We start from the raw sequence: 21516 nt of genomic DNA, 5'->3' as shown, positions 1-21516 counted from the left end.
CATCATTCTTTCAGTAATGCATTAATTCATTCAGCCTATCCCCATTTCCCATTCAAAAGCATTTATAGCACATGATTAATGGACTATAACAGAATGTATACACAGAAGCTATTCTTAAGGTTACAGGCAGGGCTACCTTACACCAGTTGCCTAGAAAGTATTCACTGTCCTCTTATTTGTCCAACAAGTAATAGTTGCACTTTTTATGCAGCACTGAAATTAATTATAGATCTTTGAAAAAGAGTCTAAAAGTGAGCTTTGATGATGGGAAATCATATCTTTACTGTATCTTTGTTTTTCTCCTGTAGCAATTTAACAAATGTAGTTATGTTTTGAGATTAGGGTTCAGGGAGTATTGTAACTATGATATTATATTAAACCTGAGCAATGAGACGTGCATGCCAGTTGGTGGGGGAGGGAAGCTCTGAGATAAGTAGGAATGTTCCTGCTAATGTATTTTACTTGACAGTTTGATTTTATGGGAAAAACTGATCTTTTTGTTCTCAATGTGTATTGCTTATGAAATTATTGAAATAAAGGGCAACACTTACAAAAATACTTATTGAATCACTAATACTATGTAGGGTGGTATTTATTACATGTAATGTCCCTTTATCTAAACATGCAATATATATGTATTTTGCCTGTCAGTATCCCATGGATTTGGTGCTGGCATTGTGATATTAGTGACATAAAAGGCATACCCTTCTGGATGTGAGGAATATGAAAGGTCAGACAGTTGTACAAGGTTGTGACCCTATCAGTTAGTGTACCTCTGTGCAATGTAGGTGCATGAGGGCTGAATCTATGCCTGATACAGTATAGCCAAAGATTAAATTAATTATTTCAGTTTGATTCATTGTATAATATACATGGGTATCTTGAAACTTTTATATGGATCCAACCCTTTTGGACCTACGCTGGACACTCCTGATTTAGTCTATGTAAATACAACATACATTGCATTTGACTCCGGTATACAGAGCTTGGTTCCATGCAGGAAAACAGTTTTCATGATATCATCCAGTACTCACCTCCTTTCCATCATCTTTTGGAATTCTACTCTCATGAGGAAGCCACGGCACATAGCCTGAGTACGAGTGATCAACTGGGCTAAGCGGTCATCCCTCATCTCTTCAAGGACACCCAAAATGCCAGCCTTGAAGAAAACCTGTTGTGCAAGGTGGAAGGTTGGGTAACAGCATATACAAAAGACAGTGGTAGTGAATCTAAGTCACACCTTGAAACCATAAGGACAGTAGGTATGTAAATAATGGGCATATAAAGACTTGCTAAGTCATCAATTTTACTAATTAATATACACATTGATTGGTTGTTTAAAAAAAGAATATTATATAGTGTGATGCAATAATTCTGTGCAACAGAAATACAAACACAAAAGGCAAAGTGAATGCTGATGTAGGTAATGTAAGTTACCACCAAGAAAGCAAGTAGTGCATTTCTAATTTTATTGTGACACGATTATCCCATAGCATCAGTACCCATCTGCAGAAGTCGGTGACTCTGTCCACCAGAGATCAGCGTGTTTTTCACCATGTTTGGTGCATCTTTCCCCTACACATAACTATCAGACAAACAGATACATTCTAAAAAGGCTTCAATTTTATCTAGCATGTAGAAGACTTGCAGTTTCGTGCAAGGTGAGTGAAAGGGTATGTTTCTCCACTGCCTAAGACTGTGGTATATCAAGGATGCCTTTTATGGGTCATAGTCGGAGGACATAATATTGCAGCAATCCATTGCTCACTAAACATGATGCTTAACAAATTCATAGTTATTTAGCAACATTAAATGATGTTACAAATCACTTTGGTTGGCTTCTAATGAAGCTAGCTTCTAAAATAAAATATGTGGAAGTACATTATTGACCTTTTGAACCCAAAGCAATGTAGACCAATGATCGATGACTGTGATTTAATTAAATGATTTATAAAGAAATTAACAAAAATTTAAGATATGTGACATCAATGTATCTGCAATTCAAGCACACTTGGTTATCTGCTTGCAAAATATTTATGTATAATAAAATGCTAAAGTATTATAGCACTTAGAATTTATTTTGCAAACATTCTATCTATGTATATTTACAGAATATGAGATAAAACAATAATAAAAACAACTTACCTTAGTATGCCCAAATTTGTACTGAGTATGGTCAATATCTATAGATCCAAGAAGCTTCTCTGATGCTTTCTTGCTGTCAATGAACTGACCTTCAGGAATAGCACTTGCATTTAAAATCTTGTACCTGAAATTGAGTAAGAGATAGATCAATGTTTTTGTTCATAATTATTGGAGCGGATTAACCAGGTCATATCAGCATTAATCTGCATTCTGATAAATAAAGAAGCTGTATGACTGGCCAGGCCCTGTGCTTCCCCATTTATGTTCAGGGAAAGATTAACTTTGACCAAACTGAACACATAGCAATCCTTAAATCCATATACACCAATGTATATCCACCAAAGACAATCCAGAGTAATGTGATGAAAACATGGTGGCAAGTGGAAATATCATCTACTCAACAAGAAAAATATATTTTATCTCATTAGTGGCCCAGATGAAAATTTCCACAGCCCTACATCACTAGGTATGTGGGCATGTTTGCACATTTTGATAATATGTTTCCAATTAGGTTAGACACACACTATGATTATAATCTAAATTTTTAATCCATTTTTGATTTACCGAAACTTTTGTTTTGCTTGCCAGTAGATCAATAGATGAAAGCACCCTTTTGAGGTTTCTATACACTTTTCATGTAGACTTTTTCTATTAATATTTGATATTTGAATAACACTTAAGCTGTAGGTTATCTAGGTTATACATATGTTCTTGTGGGTACCATGCCTGTAGGAAGTTGCTGTTATGTCTGATCAGTTTCTCTTCAAAAGATAAATGTGACTTCAATATGTGCTGTCTTATTTTTCAACTGATGTTGGCATTAAATATGTGGAAGGGTAAAACCCATCTAGATTGAACATTAGAAGTGATATATGACAATGGCAGAGAAATCCACTGATGTACAAAGTTGTGCGTATGTAACATGTACCGTTGCTTGAAGTCAGCATATAGAATTCTGCTTGGGAATCCTTTTCTGCAAATTCTGATACCTTCCAACACCCCATTACACCTCAGCTGGTGGATAACCAAATGATGATCCATGGCACCTTAAATAAATCCAAACAAAAAAGTGTTTTAAAGCTAAAAGTGCACATCATCACATTTAAACGTACTGAATTAAGTATATCAGCACACTTGCATTCTAAACACATAAATCATTTATTTTATTTATTCTGTTATATTGATAAATCTTAAGAATATTATACAAAACCTGATTCACAGAGCAATTTTGACCATGAATATATGTTATTCATATATACTATTCGTTGCAGAATAATTACATTTGCAATACATAAAAGGATACTAAGCAAGAGTAAATTCATTTATTTCTATGTAGGTGTACACCATGACTGAGTGTATGAATGAAGGATTTATAATCTTCCAAAAAATCTCTTGAAGTGGCTTCAATACAAATTGCCAAGTTCAGTGTTCACTTACCAGGTGTCTTTGTTTCATTGGGGATGAGACAACGCACAAAGTGGGGGTGGGTGCTTCTCAGGTTGGACATCAGTTTGTTCAAGTTTTCCTGTGGTTAAATAAATTAATTATGGTTGCATTCCTTTCACTACATATTTAAACAAAAAATAAATCTGTGAACATGGCTTACCCTGAACAAAGCAGACACGGTCTGGAAAGAACCACCCTTCTTTTTGCCAGCTTTCTTGCCACTGGTTTCTTATTTGAAAAGAGGAATAAGTTAAAAAAACTGACTCGGCAATTTATGGTTGCAAACAGTAGTAAGTAAATAAAAAGTATGACCCACGGTTTTCCATTGAATGTTCTGTTTCTTTATTACTACACCACCTTTTAACATTGCTGATATATTTCTAAGACCTTCACTCAAAGGATTTAGGCATAATTGTGTGGTAATACCACCCTTAAAAATGGAGCTACCAGAGGTTAGGTATCTCACATGTGCAGCATTACCTACTGATTCCTAATGCCATAGATCAGAAAGGGCGATCACACAGTAACACTGGAACTAATCACCCTTTCAGAGGTGCCAGACTCAGAATATTGCTTTTTTTCCCTTACTCGGTCTGACATTGTTGGAGTTTATGTGGTAACATCTGTGTTGTGAGAAACTGCATGGTCAATGTAACCTTTCTGTCTACATTTTAATTCTGATTTGGGTTCATTATTACTATAGCCTTCAGAATGTAGCCTATGTTTTCTAAAGTGCGAGAACATATCACGAAAAGTGTGTACCTTACTGCCTTGACAAGTATTGTAATTTGGGTATAGGTGTTTGGGTGAGGGAGGGCAAGTGATTTTTCCACATTTATTATTTGTAGAACTTTTATTCATCAGGGCTCACTCGAATCCCGGGTATTCATGTTGAAAGCTTTGTAGACATTTGTTGATGATTTTTTTATGTATTCATTTATTAAGAAAAATGGCTTGAATATTTGAGTTTGTGTGCTTTGGTCTTATTCAGGTGTCTCTTCTCTTACAATCTCCTAGGGGTTCAATAGCTTTTGCAATGACTGCTACTGTAGTTCTTTTGTTGCAGGTAATATACACACACAGATATTCATTATATCTTACATAGGGCACTAAACTTCACAAAAATAAGGATGAACACAAATACCTATGACGAGGTGTAAGACCAAAACCATTGTTAGCCATAAGGCCTGGCCTCAAAAGTACCAGAAAATCAGAAACTGACTACAATTATCATGGTAGGTCTAAACAAGAAGAGGGTGCTACAACAAAGTGAGTCAACAGAAAGGAAAAACGAGCAAAGATATTTAGGCATGAGGGAAAAGGAAACCCAGAAATGGGTCTTGGAAAGCAATGAGTACACAAAGAATGTATTGCTGGTTAGAGATCAGAGAAATATGAACTACTCAATCATATTTTGAAATACAGTTGCATTATTGAAATGTAAGTTTTATTTGCATGAGTTGTATTTCATTGCATTCGTTCAGTGCCCTTACTTTTTGTAATTCTAATTAGTTAAAGAAGTCCATGATTCTATTGTTTTCAATGACACAAGTAGTATGGCATCTTTGTATTGGTTAAAGCAGTATTGCCATTACTAACTAATTATACTTATGAATCTTCACAATTATATAACAATACATATGGGAGTGGGTTTGTGTCCACTACGCTAAATAAATGAATGTAATATTAACCATCTATGCCTTCTTTGCAGATTGGACTTGAAAACAGATGGGCTTTCACATTGTCAGTTATTTTAATAGTTGCAAAAGACCCTTCAAAGACATTGTGCATGTGATAGCAGGGTATTCATGATATGTCACTTCACCTGTCAGATTTGTTGAAAATGTAATTGGTTATATTGTATTGAGTAGCAGTCTTGCATTATATTTAATTATATGAGATGTTCACTGTGCCCTAGAAATATTTACCATATGATCAACCCCCCTAGGCAGGGGCCATCACTGGTCTTGCAGCATAAACATGTTCTGTCTGTTTCATTAACCTTCCTCCATCAATCACCTGCTACAGGTTATTCAGACCTTGCTAGGTGAGACCTGCACAATTCTAACTTTTCATCCACAAATGAGAACTCAGATCAGATAGATAGATAGATAAATAGATAGATAGATAGATAGATAGATTTGGTCTGCAATGGTACCTGCTTCAGCACCATAAGAAGTGTAGAGTAAGGATAAGAGCTTCACAGATGCTTTCTGGTACAGTTGAATGACAGAGTCGTTCAGTGGATCCTTGTTCTTCTCAAGCCAGCCAGTGATGTTGTAGTCCACTGTGCCTGCATAGTGCACAAGTGCGAAGTGGGCTTCTGCTTTGCCTTTCGTGGGCTTGGGCTTCTGGAAATTGTTGCATTTGCCCAGATGCTGGTCATAGAGCTTGTTTTTGAAGGAAGTGTCTGTTGCCTTGGGAAACATGCACTCCTCTTCCAGAATAGAGAAGATGCCCATTGGCTGACAGAGGAGCAAATATAAATGTGATGGTTAGGTATCAGATTGATTGCACAAATAGCTTAAATAGCATGACAACAGAGCTTAGTGAAGTGAACTTCCTGTAATTTGTAAGAGGGTCTGTCTTTATTACCAGCCAGTATAGTGTAGTCCTGAATATGAAAAGCTACAACCAGTGATCTATACTGAACAGATGGAAGTGATAAAAGGTACTGACGGAGGCAACAAGGGAGTGTGCTGCACTGTATGCTTCACAGAGAGTTAGTGTCACTGTATCAATAGATAATTCTACAACCCAACCTTGCTTTCTGTCTAGATTTTTTTAAAGAAAGATTTACTCTTTTCTAGATTTTCTATTTCCAGATTTTGGTTTAGGTGCAACAATCACACCTGATGTTTTTTCTTTACCTAATGGTCATGACTGCACATCTTTGAGAGTATCTAATAAAAAGTTAGGAGTATAAATTATGTAAAGGAGTGGCAACATCTCCTATTAAGATTAAATGGCTAGTCACTGTAAATGACTAACAAATAATACAATAGCGCTCTAGCAGAGCCACAGTATCAGCTGTACCTTCTCAATAAGCTCAATGCAGGCAGCCAAGTCCATTCCAAAGTCAATGAACTCCCACTCAATCCCCTCTTTCTTGTATTCTTCCTGCTCCAGGACAAACATGTGGTGATTGAAAAACTGTTGCAGTTTTTCATTAGTGAAGTTGATGCACAGCTGTTCCAGGGTGTTGAACTGAACAATCCAGAGACAAAAGTGTTTGTTAGTAGAAATATAAGAAAAATACTAATCTTCACATTTCTTAGGCTCAAGACCTGGCTAACAATATTTCTATCACACTTACATCAAATATCTCAAACCCAGCGATGTCCAGGACGCCAATGAAGTGTTGCCTTGGTTGTTTAGTGTCCAGTTGCTGGTTGATGCGAACTACCATCCACAAGAACATCTTCTCATAAACTGACTTAGCCAATGCACCAACATTGTTGTAAACCTTAGTCAAGACATTATATTAATGAGTATGCATATATTTTATTCCTAGAGCTAAATAGACAATCATTTACAAAAAATCATTACCTGTTGAACGGTTTGACCTTTGGTCACATACTCATTCCCGACCTTCACCCTTGGGAAACAGAGAGCCTTAAGCAGATCTGCTGAGTTTAGACCCATTAGGTAAGCAATCTTGTCAGCAACTGCAATCATTTAAATACAATGTTGAGGATATTTGGAACAGTCGTAAATATTGCACAAATCCATGAATTCTCAATTATCATTAATCTTTAAAAAAAACATGCAAACATGCTGTCAACCCTAAATAATGCTACACTTAAACCAAGCCTGGACGTGTACTGTGAGGGTGATTCTATTACAGATGGTGTTTTAGGGTCCTGAAGTGTACTTCTTTAAATAAACGTTTCAGACAAAATAAGAACATCACACACTTGTCTCTGGTATTCACAGGTACAAATGTAACTTTGTGAGTGTAATTGTAATCCGGAATTATGGGCTACCACTTGCATTTTCTTCTGACAAATGGAAAGTCAGAAAGACTATCTGAATGATGACAGTCCCATTGCATAACATGCATAAAATCTATATTTCTTGTGACAAACGTTACATGGTTTTCCACAACCTTAGCATTCCTCTTTCACATGTGTGATTAAAAGCATGGACTCTAGCTGAATATATCTGCCTTCATTCTATTTTGCTGTTACATAATTTACTCTCAATTCCACAATAACATGTTACCACTAAGCAGAAGACAGCAAAGAATGTAACTGAAAATTCATGATGGCACAAGTGTGGTATACTGTGCTGAGAGTTGTGGCAATACATACATAAACCCAATGGCACAGTCAACGGAAAAGAGAGAACATATCAGTCTTTACCTTCAGTGCCGTCTGGCTCTGCCTGTTCTTCTCTCTGCTTCTGCTTGAACTTCATGTTGCCATGGTGCATGACTGCACCAGTCAGTTTATAGATGCCATTTTTCTCATCTGAGTTAAAGCCCAGGATGTCAATGGCACTCTGTACGTAAAACACAGTTGCATTAAAGGCATGGTGGAAGGTTCAGGATGCAGTGCACCATTGAGAAAAGTAAAGACTTGCTTTTTCATGATCAGCATCTCTCAGTGGTGGCTGTTGCATTTAAGGCTTTACATTAGATTGTTTTTATGTGCAATGTGGGTCTACAGTGATTTTATATTGTTTATTAAGGAGCCTGTGGGCAACGGGCCTGTGAACCTCATCTGCTATGAAACTTCAAAATTTCCTCTTACACTGTTTGGCATCATCAGGACTTGCAAACTGAAATTCACCGACTAGCCTCCTCTTAAGAATGTTGTTCTCAAGCAAAGCACAATTAATTAGTTAGGTCTGAATGTAGACATCCCTACAATGGAGAATTCCACCCACGTATCCAGGAAGGCTTAAACATTTACAGCTCTACTGTCTGTTCTTGATCTATTCCTGATTTTATTTTACTATCCTCTGGATCTAGGACTTCAGGCACATGTCCATAAACATTTTTTAGAAAGATTATGATGAAATTAAAACTTACATCAGTAGCCATTAATTCCTCCTGGTCATCAATACTGGCCACAGTAATTTCACCTTGGCTCACAAATCCAAAGTCATATGGATTGGTTGTAATTAGTAGCATATCTGTTGGAGATGAGGTGATTTTTTGTGTTAATGAAAGTGGATAAAGAAGAGTGATTTGAATTTTAGATTTGAAAGAAAGGGCCATGCCAACTTATACTTACCAATAAGCTCTGGTCTCTTATTTGACATAACTTGGTAAAAGATGTGGTAGCTTCTTTCTGCTGATAGCTGGAATGTTACTCTGGATTTTTCCAGAAGATCTGCCAAATTGAAGTTGATATTAGATGCATTATTATTTTTCATCATTCTCATTTAACTGTAAATTTGTTACTCTACTTATCTGTGGTAACTTACAGGTCTCAATATCAGCTGAGGCCAATTTTCCTGTAGCCCCAAAATGAATCCTGATGAATTTACCCTGAGAAATAATGATAAATGCATGTTACATGGAAACAGCAGCAATTTGTTTTTTATCTGCTTTGAAACGATGCATAAAAATATATTTTTTCAAAGCAGGATAATCAAAAATGACTCATGTGAGTGATTATTTCCAGGTACTGCACAAAAGGAAAAATAGAAAATATAGACTCCTAACACTAGCCTTTACAAGAGCATAAACCACAGCAGCACAGCCTGGCCAAATGAAATATAAAGAGCATGTCACCCTTGGGCTGACAGCTAGCGAAGTCTATATCATGCAAATGCTCAGCGTACTTATTTCATAATGAGTGGTTCTTCTCCTAACAGTGTTTTGACCTTTGTAGAATACTAATCTGCTAAAAAAACACTTTTGTATATGAAGCATTTTGTGTTGTTTGAAGATGTGTGTCTATTATGTTCAGTGATTTGAAAAGAGGGTAGAATTGTAGGTGGTCTTCAATCAACAGCCAGCAGGTTTTCCCCAAATCCCTCAAGCTATTTCATAGGAAATATATGCAGAACTTGTGCATACAAAGGTGGACAATTTGTGGGTAGGAAGCATTAGGTTAAGAATTGGGACTTCCACTTTGAAGTGGGAATTCTGATCTGCATGCAGTGTCTTATATGTGTCCCTTTCTAAGACCACTTCTCACATTATATTATGCTTCAACATACACAGTGATGCGGAAATATGTGTGATTAGGGAGCTGTGGTGAGCTACAGACAAGACTTATGGTCCATAGGCCAATAAAGAAGATAATCCACATCTCTTCCTGCACAGTTTCGTGTGACTCTCCATATGGGTGTCAAAAGTAGTTCCCATCTACGTCATGCTAATAAATAAAGATATGTGCTTTATAATGAATTATTTTTGTAAAAAACATTCTGGCAATAATCTGAAATCTGCTTTTCCTAATCACATTTAACCATTTGACCTAAAGAATTTATATACAAGTAGACAATGAACCATCAATCTTATACAATACCTGAATAAGAGAAGAGGGTACAAATGTAACTCCGAAACACCTATATGCACAAAGTTGTTTATATGCATATGTTTATATTCACCTGCACAGGTATTGGTATTATGAAACAGGATTTTAGCAAACATTTTACTGATCTTTCTACTTTCAGACAAATGTTTCCTTAAATATATGAGTGAAACATAAAAACTGTAAGAGTAGCAGTTAGAGTCAAAGTGGATTCTAGAAAGATATATTTGGGATAAATGGAGAAAAAAGGATAAAAAGAGTGCCAAATAAAGGCAAGGAGAGTACATGGGGCAAGGAAGAGACAAAGGATAAAAAAGGAAAGGATGATATGTGGAGACACAGAAAGGCAACGCAAGAACAATCGAGAAGGAGAAGATAACATTAACAGAGATAAAGAAAAAGGGGTGGCTGGATTTTGTTTCTTCAACTAAAAGATGTGGAGAACAACCATAGTCTTGACTACATTCTCTGATTCAAAGAATTGAGGGTCATCCCACCTCTAAATCACTTTGTGACTTATAGGGGCTTTCCTAAGTGTAATTTGATCTCCAATTTATCGTCTGAGGATTCAATCCCTCTAATTCATTCTCTCCAACAGAGTAAAGTATATTTCTGATGTTACTTAAAAATTACTGGAATCAGCTATGTAAAGAAAATATCTCAGCCATAAACTTACAAAGCGTGAGGAGTTGTCATTTCTCACGGTCTTGGCATTACCGAAGGCTTCCAGCAGTGGGTTAGCTGAGATGATTTGATCTTCTAGGGTGCCCTAGAAGAAAGAAACATTTTTGAAATGTGAAATGTCATTTTTAAAATTCCAACTAAACAATAATTTGTATACTTTTGCTGGACACCAGAATGGAAAGCAACTTATATTAATGTAAAATCGTATCCTTGATCCTCATCTTCTAATAGTGTTAGCAATGAGCAAAGGGATGTCATGGTGGTTCATAAAAGTTTAATTTAAAGAGCACAAACTCGACATCCATTGTAGATTGTGCTTTTACTATAATGATTGTGCTAGTACATGCTCTTACTCTCTTTGAGTTGTAATCAATTAATTAATTATGCAGCATTATACTCTAATGCTGCCAAAGACTCTGATCTACACTTGTGTCTGAAATCAGTCAATCTGGACTTCCACTGAAACATATGAGTTCCACAGTAACAGAGAGCAGAAGCATAACACAGGACATGGACTATGTCAAGTCTCTAATGTGTTTTTAAGGTTTTTATTACCAAGTGGGTGTTACCATATTCTACTATGTTAAGAACCTCAGAATGGGAGATAAAACAGTAATACTGTATGTTTCTCCTGCATTTCTAGGTGAGAAACTTGGAATCATATAGATTACAACTATCTTTTGTACCCAAATCAGAATTTCCTTGGGACTAAGAATGAGGACTAAATTAAATAAGAAACTTGGATAGAGCCAATTAAGCAGAGGAACAAATAACACTGAAAATGTGAGTATAAATATATTCTAAATATATTTACCATTAACAATATTGTTGAGCGATAGGTTTATTAAAATATGACATACTTCCTAGGGGTATCCTCTCAGAATAGTCATAACTAGACTAGGAGGAACGTTTATGACTTTTCTACCACATTCTTAACTTTTTTCTAGTCAGCGAATGAGATGTTGCTAGAAGTGTCTACCTTCAAGATCTCTTATGCACGGTGAATGTTCACAGAACTGTCTATGACCAACTAAAACTCAACCTTTCACTTAGAATTGCTCCTACGCCTGTTCGCTGAGCACGTTCAAGCCAATTTTAACTATAGTGTGCCAAAATAAAGGCTTCATACTATGAAAAGAGACTACAGGAGTAAACAATGGTCCTGAGGAAAAAACAACAATTTAAGTGTAAAGTTTCAGGCTTAGCCTGATGTTGGAGGAGTCCCAGCTCCAACACCTCTGACGTAGTTAGTTGTTAACTATCAGACATATTGAAAATTTCTAAACTAGTCAAACCAGAGATAGGGCCAAAAATGGGGAGAAATTGCTGCACACACTTTGTTTTAAAGGCGCAAGATGGATTCATCTACCTCCTTTGAATGCTGCTGTGATGCAGTATTTTATCATCAGTTTTTAGCAGCATGAGCACACTATTATAGTTCAATGTCCTCATGAAAGGGTAGTCGGCAAGGTTTCTCTGTTTTACCTGAATCTTTCCAGGCTGTGGCTCCTGCTTCTTCTTGTCAGAAGAGGCTGCAATTGATGCAAAGTACTGGATGACACGTTTCGTGTTCACAGTCTTTCCTGCACCAGATTCTCCGCTGTGGAATACAAAAAAGGCTATGAAAAAACATGCAAACCAATAATGCTGCCTGTTTAGTGATAATAATGGATCATCTCTTACGTGATAAGGATTGACTGGTTTTCACGATCTGTTGTAGGAAACAAGAAGGAACAGTCAATTAACATGGAGAACAAGACAAATATTTACAACAGAAAATATTTCTTTATAAGAAGAATTCATAGAAGTGTGTTATTCCAAAGCAAATAAATAGCCATAGCAGAATAGACTCTCTGTTCGGGTATTTACCCCAGATTACCTATGCTTAATACTATCTTTGTATGTATTAGTTATTGCATGATAATCTTCGAAGGGTCTGTCTCTTAACACAGATTCAGCCTATGAAATGGGCAATTACTTACCAACTAACATGAACTGATAGGCATTGTCAGAGATGGAGAAGATGTGTGGTGGGGCCTCCTGACGCTTCTTGCCTCTGTATCCAGAAACGACTTCCGGGTTGTACACTGGCAACCACTTGTAGGGGTTGACGGTTACACAGAAGAGACCAGAATAGGTCTGAAGGAAAACAGGAAAGAAAGCGTCAGTGTCCATTGGTAGGTGGGTGGGTAGTGACACATACAGCAGAATTTGACAGTGACAGGTCCATAAGAAAAGTTGAAACCATTTTGGAGATTTGTTTGTGGGGAAATGAGAATGTGTGTTTATGTGTAACTGTGTGTTTGTGTGAGTGAGTGTGTTAAGCAACAGCAAACATAAATAAGTCACTGTTTTCTGTGTGAATGGTGTCCTTCAATTGGGTGACCTTGTGGAGACTCTCTGAAATGCGTCAACAAAATTAAATGAAATAATCATATGAAATCTGTTTGTGCTGGGAAGTCATCTCTACTATGTATCATGAAATCAGAAATGGAAAGGATCACATGGGGTCCTAACATCAGTGAAGGGCTGGCAGTTAAAAAAATCTTTTATTGAGGGAATTAGTGGGGCGGGTTCAGATGACCGGAGAAAAAGTGCAGTGCACCACCCAATAAATTGGTGTAACTGTTTTAAAAACATTAGTGCTGTTAAAAGGTTGTAAAGGAGGTGAGTTCACCACTGAACAGGTCATGTAATCGAATCTCAGTAACTGCCCATTGAATCAGTGTTGGTAGATGGATCAATGACAGACAATGCAAATGGAAGAATAAAAGTAGATCAACTGCCTGGAGAAGAATGGTTTCACACTGAAAAGTATATGCATCGTTTCATTGCACTTACGTAGATCATCCATGCTGCATAGCGCTCTTTGAGGTTATACAGAACAGTTGCTTCATTCAGGTGAGTCATCATAGCCATGTCCTCAATCTTATCATACTTAGGGGGATTCATTGGATAGACTTGATCGTCCTTCACTGTTAATGACTGTGAGTAAGAAGAAAAAGATAAAGATTTGCCAGATTGTGGGTGCAGAGAACCACACGTTTAGTGAGTCAGTAACTTTGTCCATTGTCACTTACTTGGCCACTCACGGTCTTCACAGTGACTTTGCCACCTTCTCTACTTTGGATAACACCCTTAAGGTACATCTCCTTTGGCTCACCCACAAAACATGATGTTTTTGCATCAAAAGGACGATTCTGGTCCTCAATTCTTTCCTTCTCCGTCTTCCTGAGAAACTGGGCCGCCACCCCAAAGATGGCCATCTCAGCGTCCGAACTCATGGCTGTGGAGTACCTGTCGAAGTGAAATGGATTTCAATCAAAAATCATTATGTGTTTACCTATTTATAACTCTGGCTCAGAATCTGCACATCTAAATTTATGTCTGTCTCTATCTTTCATTCTGTTCATCAGTCTATCTGCACTCCAGTATAGCTATACACCATTCCAGCTACTTATTTAGTTTTCTATGTCAGAAAAGTGTAAACATGTAGCCTATCGTATTTTCTAAAAAATATACATATAATCGGGATTTGTAAGAAGTGGTCACAGACCACCCAACGTCTCCCCCCTTTAATTGTAGAAAATCTGTTTAAAACAACTTGAGATTTTATCACACTGTGCTAAATATAAATTAGTATATCCCACTAAGGCCACCACTATGACACTGAGTAGGTAAAGTGTATCGTTTTCTGTTACTGTAAGGCAACATATTGGTACAACAGAAAACAGAGCAAGAAGTATGTATGTAAGCAACTACACATTTTTATCTATCTATTTATCTATCTATCTATCTACCTGAGAGCCAAACCCAATGCTGTCACACTGTTTCCGCTGGTCAGGTGGAAACATCATAATAGGAAGGGGCAGCCTTTCCACTGCCGTATTGGAGGTCTGGCGGTCCGACTGCCAGGCTCATAACCAGGCCTCAGTCTAATTAGGAAGATTAGGGGTTTCACAGTACACGTGAAACTAACTCTTAGGTGTCTCTTTTATCCAGTGACCATGTGTACAGGGAACAACGCTTGACAATATTTGTCAATTTGATTCTATGTGCAGCATTTTTTTTAAAAATAATTTCCAAAAACTACTGGCTGCTTCTGGAGAGATTACAATCTCTCTGCATTATGCCTAGTGTGTCCTAGTGATAGATGTACTGTGTTCTAGTTCCAGTGGCAAGGCCTCTCTAGATGCATACCGAGATGCGATTGTAGTCATGTGCCTACTACAGCAGGACAATGACTGACAGAATACTGCTGGGGAGAACAAACATCAACAGCTTCACCCTTGCTAAACACAATGACAGATTTCTTGCAGGGCCTAAACGTAGAACTGAAAGGAGTCTGCCCAAAAAAGATCAAACCACCCCAGCTCTGTGATTCCTTTCCTCGCTTTATTTCTTTCTTTGCATTCACCTGTTCTCTCTCTCCTTCTCTCTTCATTCTTTAATCCCTTACTCTCACTCCCATCCCTCTTTCCATCTCTCTTTTTGATTTTCAAAATCTGCCTCTAATGGCTCCAGTACTGGGGAAGTGCTCAGTGGAATACAAAGCCAGTCTGGCACCGGTCACTCCCTTTCTTCTGTTTTGAGCCTTAGTGGATTACATTCTAGCCCAGTTCTAAGGGAAGACATTGTTTGCTAATGTTTCAGGCTTTTGTTCAGTTTAAAAAGATGTGATTGGGTAACACATATTTCTTCAGTGCAACATGATTGGATTACCTTAGATCTATTAATCATACGTAAACGGATAAGACCAGAGCTCGTTAATCATGTAAGAATCTCAAAATATTTCTCAAGTCTCGATCAAATCAATGAATCCACGTTGGTGTTAAAGGAGTGAGCTGAAACTATGAATAGCAGGTGTGCAGGTGTACCAATACAAGGGTTCGCACAAGCGGGATCTAGGGACAGATGTACCAAAGGATTTTACCCATTCTGTGTCTATGGGAAAAAGCTTTCGTACATATGGCCCCTAGTGTCAAAGAGCACACCGGCTGTTCTGCAAGTACATGTTGCCTGATGAACCCCCAGCACTAGGACACTTTGTTGACAAAGTGCAAACAAGAGAACAGCAAGCAGGGGCCACCAATGGTAGCGGCACTCATATCAATTAAAGCAGGAACTTTTATGACATTTAATAAAGCTTTAAGCACAATTGGTCTCATTAAACTGATTCTCAGTGCTCATGGGGTAGTCTTAGCTGACTGGTACCTCTATCTTCTAAAGTCTGAGCAAGCACCAAAGAATTTAGGCCAGTTGGTTTCAAATTTTTAAACATCTGTTAACTTCTGTCATGGACCATTGGACCACCCCCTGCATAGCTGTGTTCTGTCATGCACTCTCATAACAGCACTTCCAGTTTGTCTTCACTTTAGGTCCTCAAGCTGTATAGAAGGCAGAATGAGATACAGTTGCACAGGATGTCTAGGGATGCTGAGTCAATGAAGCGAGTGCTTCTTTGGATTAGATCAGCTAGGTAGATGTGTCTGTCTCACAGCACTTAGCCACCACCCTTCCCTTTTATATACCTATCAAAACCTTTTCAGATTTTAGCAAAATTACTATGTACAAGTTACTAAGAACAGCAAGACACATAAGAAATGTATTGTACAAAGAAGGGAGGTGCTATGGAGTTTGTGGTCCAGTAAATATGTGAAACATAATTAGTGCATGACCTTTGGCACATGCGTTGTATCTTTCTGCAGTGTTGCATCTCCACATTGCATGCTGTCTCAAAGATCCTCCTCAGTATTCACAAAACCCTGCACAAAAAACTCTCCTCTCCCTTTCTTATGAGTGCCCCTCTCCTCACTTTCCATCCTCTGCATGTCACCTCTTGCTGATTGCACCCTGCTTTAATCACATACGTTTGCCTTAATCTTTATTTCTGTATTTCTGCCTATTGCTGTCATTTCATTCCAAACTTCCAAAAATTACTGCTGCTTCTACTTTTTAAGTCATGCCTGCAATTTTACAATATCAAATATTTTCTTTCTTTTAATCCCACCAACCATCTACAAGAATTCACATACCCTCCCCCAACTGGTAATCATACCTAACTCCCGTTTAAACTATCACAAAGAAACTGGAGTACATTTTTGAAATGGCTTACAAATAATCACTAGATTATTACCAATAACCTTGGATTCCAGAGCAGTGTGCTCTCCAGTGTTAAGTGCTCCAAGGCCTCTTCAGGGGTAGTAAGTGCTATATAAATGCAACTACAATACAACACAATATATAACCCACCTGACCCCAAATAATACCATAGCACTCAATGGTCAGGCAGTCAATTGTAGTTCATACAGTCATAATATTAATTCCCTTATGATTCTTGCCACTTTTACACAGTCATAAGACAAAACTGCTGTGGTTGGAGTATGTCTAACATCTAGTAGTATACCAGTCCAAAACAATAAACTACCCATCACCAAATGAACAGACATTAAATAACTATAGAGATCTACCAACTGCTGGAGGCCAACGAGGACTTTAATTTAGCTCACCACTGCTGGTCTGGACAAATTAGATTCTATGACCACTTCTTGACATCTCACAATCACACTCAGAAAAGGGATGATTTTAACAAAGTCCATCCCAACAGATTTCTCAAACCTACTCCTGCCCAGGACCGTAAGCTTTGAACAAAATATCTCACACTGGATAACCAATGGAAGTACCAGTTAAGTGGACCATGGTCATAAAAACTACCATAAATGGACTGGCAGAGCAGCTCAAAGCAGCCTGCTTACTGAATACCATAAACTGTGCACCTCTCTTTGGCACTTCTTCATCCATGGTCACCACACCTCGGTGGTCATCACACACAGCATGGAATTAGTTCCCACATAGGACCAAAATAAAGGCAACGCTTGGAATCGCACACCCTACATGGAGTAGTGTGCTACTCGTGTAGGCAACTGTGTCAGCACCACACATGATAGTAAGCTCTTTATTAATACTGCAATAAAATACATTGATCCAACTATTCATGCAGGCGGGGCTGCTCACTGAGGGCCCCATGTAACATGAGAAGCATCTTCTAAGAGTTACTGTAACTGAATACGAAGACCTAGAGACCAGTAACTATGAGAAGTATTACACGGTCCACAGGGAGTCTGATGGCTTTCAGATAATTTCTGCTACCCTTACTCCTGCTGCCGGAGATGAATGCATTATCAATTAATCCTAGCACCTGAGCACGGAGGTAGAGCACTTGAATCGCATCCTCAAGTTGTCTTAACGACACCCTTATTGTGTAGTCTGGTGTCGATGAAATCCTAAACTGTGATTACTGCTTCATTTTAATTAGCTTTCTAAAAGTTTAAAAAATGGCAACAGTGTGTTAACTTCAAGGTACTTTCATCACATTTCACCAATTATATATGTAGTATTTTTAGGTTCCGTGGACCCATGACTACCTTGTATAGCCTTCCTAAAACATTTCAAAATCCACAGAGGTCTTAATTTATCAAACAGATTGTCGGTTTTCCTACTGTGTTCTTGTTCTCTAATCCCAAACACACCGGTATGTAGTCCGAAATTAAAGGTTTCTGCAGTGAGCACAAGAGCCCTCACTAGAGCAACTCAAACAGCTAGCTGGCTGGCTTCCTTACTTCTCCTGGATTATCCGGCTGGCTATGCTGGGATGCACTATTTTCGTGTATGTTTTCCTTTTTTGTTGTCCTGGATAAACTATTATACAACTCTCTTTCTTTTGCATTCTAGTGCGACAGAAAGCGGGACAACTGCACTTGCCCATCATCAGCATTCCCCACCATTAAGACACAAAACTAGGTAGTATTTTGAAAATGCCACTTACCAGTACTGCCTCCCAGTCGGAAAAGACAATAGAACCAAGAACCGGGCACCCTGAAGGCTGAAAGACAAGAGAGGTGTCTGTAGGCCCGACTGCTTCTCATTCGCGTTGGATGCGCGCGCTCCATGCCTTAAGGAAGCCCAGCATTGTGTACATTAAAAGGGAAAAACATCCTGGCATCCATCGCTCGGCTGGTCTGAATGCTCCGCTAAGGGGGACCTTGGGATCGGTTACAGAACCAGAGAGCACAGCGGGTGTCTGCATACTTTGGACAAGCGCTCCACATAACGGAGAGTGTGACAATGTGAAACATTTCCAGCGCGCTTTATAATTTGCTTCTGCCTAGATGAAATCGGTGTAATGCAGAATAGGTGAAGGGGTAGGCGTGCCTTTCTCGGCGCAGCAGTGGTAGGGGGCACATCTCTCGCACGCCTCCACGCGTTGCCCTTACTTACCTCTGGACGGTGAGCCAACGACGGATTAAGGACAACCGAGGACCTAGGGCGCTTTTATAGGCTGGGATCTGCCAACTCAGCATGGCCGAGGCCATATCAGGCTAATCATTTAATAAGAATCTAAATGTCAAATTCTAGGGGCTATGATTTCTCTTCATCTTGGCTGCCACATGCACGTTACGTGCCGGGATGGATTCCTTCGATGCTTATTCTCCTCGAAGTGATAACTTACACCGGGCTCTACACAGAGGCACAGTGCCACTAGACAAGAAAAAAACACGTTAAAAAAAGAGATAGGGATGTAACCAGTGGCTGGGTAAGGCATAATGCGCAAGAAAAACACAACTTCAGTGTTATATTCAAACTGAATTTTATTTTAATGTGGCACACAGTATTTTAAACTTTTTATAACTATTATTTTTACACATTTTTTTAAAACACTCTTTGAATTTGTCCGAACAAGTAGATGATATAACACACTCTAGTAGGATCACCGCAAGGTGGTTTGGACCAAATATGATATGTAGAAAAAATACTACCTCCAGATGGTGCCTAACAAAAGTCCAAAATCGTGTGAAGTCAAGGCACATAGGAACTGCTCAATGACACATAGAAGCATAAACTCACACAAGGACATGGGAGACTGTATCAGCTTCTTGCATTGTGCTTGCTAGTTTTCCCATCTTAATCCGTGAAAAGTATAGTTTCCTTCGAATGCAACGCAAGTGAAAACTGCCTCCATATAGAAGGAGATAACACTGCAGGCTAAACTGCCAACCTTATGCACACTTATGCCGATATGGGAGCTAATCGTGGCTTTCGCTCTTGTCCCTATTGTGTGATCTTGGTCAAATGACTTCACTTCCACGAACCTCATTTCACACATCTGCTAAATGGAAAGTGCTTAGGAAGTTGCGAAAAGAAAACCAGAGAAACTGATATGAACATACACTTGCGTATGCACACAGTTTTATTTCCTAATGATGAACTTCGTGATTTTGTGAAGTGTTTTTTTTCTCTTTCTATATCCTTTTTAACATAATAAAAAAATGCAGCGTTTCTACACTGATATTTTTTCATTTGTGGTACAAAATGACATATTACTGTTGTGGGCATGTAGCTGCAATTGTTTAATACATTTTCATACAGCATAAGATGTTTGTGACCTCTTGTCATCATCATTATCAGCAAAGTTTATTTCAGATATAAAAATCCATAAAACGTACACAATAAAAACATAATTCCACAAATTTCCATCAAATTGAGGATGTTATTAAAGTTATGAAATGAAGTAAACTAACTAAACCTTGGTAAAGTTCCTAACAAGGTACACTTTTAATACCATAATATTTATCACTTAGAATACTTGTTTTTTTACCCCATGACCTGCCTTTTCTGTCGGTTTAATGTACTCCCTCTTCAGGTAAGTGCCACTGATTTTGCTAAGGCTAATAATCAAGGGATCTCACTACCAGGTTCATAAATTGGAGGAGGCTCCTAAACCTTACCATTGGGGAGCATTAAGTATTAGTACCAGATCTGCATATTAGGTCCTGACCCTTGCAGAGAAGGAACCATCAATCATTTTTTGCGGATTAGTCATGCAATTTGCAGGAATTTAGCCATGCTGACCACTATCACCACGTTTGTGTCAGATTTCAAAATGTGAAGCGCAATTTTGCATCGTCTCACCTCAATAATATAGCAGACTAGAATTATCCATCTTTTACGAGGGGCCCTTCAGGCTTGACAAAAAAGTAAAAAGTGTGCAATTGTTTCAGATGATTGGGTGCATGCAGGGCATCTGCCGCTAGAGCAGTTTCCCTTGCTCCACTTTGAGGTAAAACCAAGGATTGAAAGCGTGCTGTATCTGAATTTTAAGTAAAGGTACCTGGTTTGGGAGCCTTGTGTAGCTTTGAAAGATGATTCGTGTAATGGGAGGTTCTGGTGATCTAAGAACTGGTCAGTCAGATTACCAGACCTGCAGTTCTTTATCTTTTCTTCCCAAAGAAAATCTCTACATTTCTCTGTTCTCTAGAGATATTAGTGGCTTCATCTGGGCTCGAGGACAAGATCGTTCTTTATGTTAGCTAGCCAAGAGATTCTAAGGTGGTCCCTCTGACATAATAATTCTTTAATCAGTTGTCTGTATGGTTCCAGTTCAGGAATGGACCAGAGCCTGTGCCAATTAAGCAGAGGCCTCATTTTGGCACCCATGGCAATGGGAAATAACCCCATGTCTAACACTTAAGGCAGCATGGGTGTTCTTGTGGGATGATTGGTTAAACTCCTTGAGAATTTGCTTTCTACACGTAAGCTCCTTTATATCCATATGACCCTACAATTCTGCTCCATAATGTGCTGAGTTTTCAGGCTTTGATCTTATAAATCTCATGTTGTGGGCATGTATCTGTGGTTCTTTAACACATGTTATAAAACATAAGATGTTTGTGGCCTCTTGTAGTTTTTTGCA

General features: G+C 38.3%; 1 protein-coding gene across 1 annotated transcript in view; it reads right to left on the bottom strand.

Annotated features, from left to right (window-relative positions):
* Positions 1-19153, bottom strand: part of LOC138246136 (myosin-1B-like) — a 36769-nt gene extending 17616 nt beyond the window's left edge. Inside the window, exons 1-21 of the mRNA XM_069200407.1 lie at positions 19044-19153; positions 18592-18648; positions 13847-14063; positions 13608-13751; positions 12749-12905; positions 12450-12477; positions 12252-12366; positions 10759-10851; positions 9025-9088; positions 8832-8930; positions 8627-8730; positions 7956-8094; positions 7141-7259; positions 6908-7057; positions 6628-6798; positions 5750-6056; positions 3752-3819; positions 3583-3670; positions 3074-3191; positions 2146-2269; positions 1035-1171 (exon numbers count right to left, since the gene is read on the bottom strand). Coding sequence (XP_069056508.1) covers positions 1035-1171; positions 2146-2269; positions 3074-3191; positions 3583-3670; positions 3752-3819; positions 5750-6056; positions 6628-6798; positions 6908-7057; positions 7141-7259; positions 7956-8094; positions 8627-8730; positions 8832-8930; positions 9025-9088; positions 10759-10851; positions 12252-12366; positions 12450-12477; positions 12749-12905; positions 13608-13751; positions 13847-14063; positions 18592-18648; positions 19044-19138 — 2594 coding nt within the window. The 5' untranslated portion in view covers positions 19139-19153. The remainder of the gene's footprint in view (positions 1-1034; positions 1172-2145; positions 2270-3073; positions 3192-3582; positions 3671-3751; positions 3820-5749; positions 6057-6627; positions 6799-6907; positions 7058-7140; positions 7260-7955; positions 8095-8626; positions 8731-8831; positions 8931-9024; positions 9089-10758; positions 10852-12251; positions 12367-12449; positions 12478-12748; positions 12906-13607; positions 13752-13846; positions 14064-18591; positions 18649-19043) is intronic.
* Positions 19154-21516: the final 2363 nt, after the last annotated feature.

This window comes from Pleurodeles waltl, chromosome 7 (assembly GCF_031143425.1).
Source record: "Pleurodeles waltl isolate 20211129_DDA chromosome 7, aPleWal1.hap1.20221129, whole genome shotgun sequence".
In the NCBI taxonomy this organism is placed as follows: domain Eukaryota; kingdom Metazoa; phylum Chordata; class Amphibia; order Caudata; family Salamandridae; genus Pleurodeles; species Pleurodeles waltl.
Note: the sequence above shows the minus strand (reverse complement) of the source record. Positions and strands in the feature narration are given on the sequence as shown.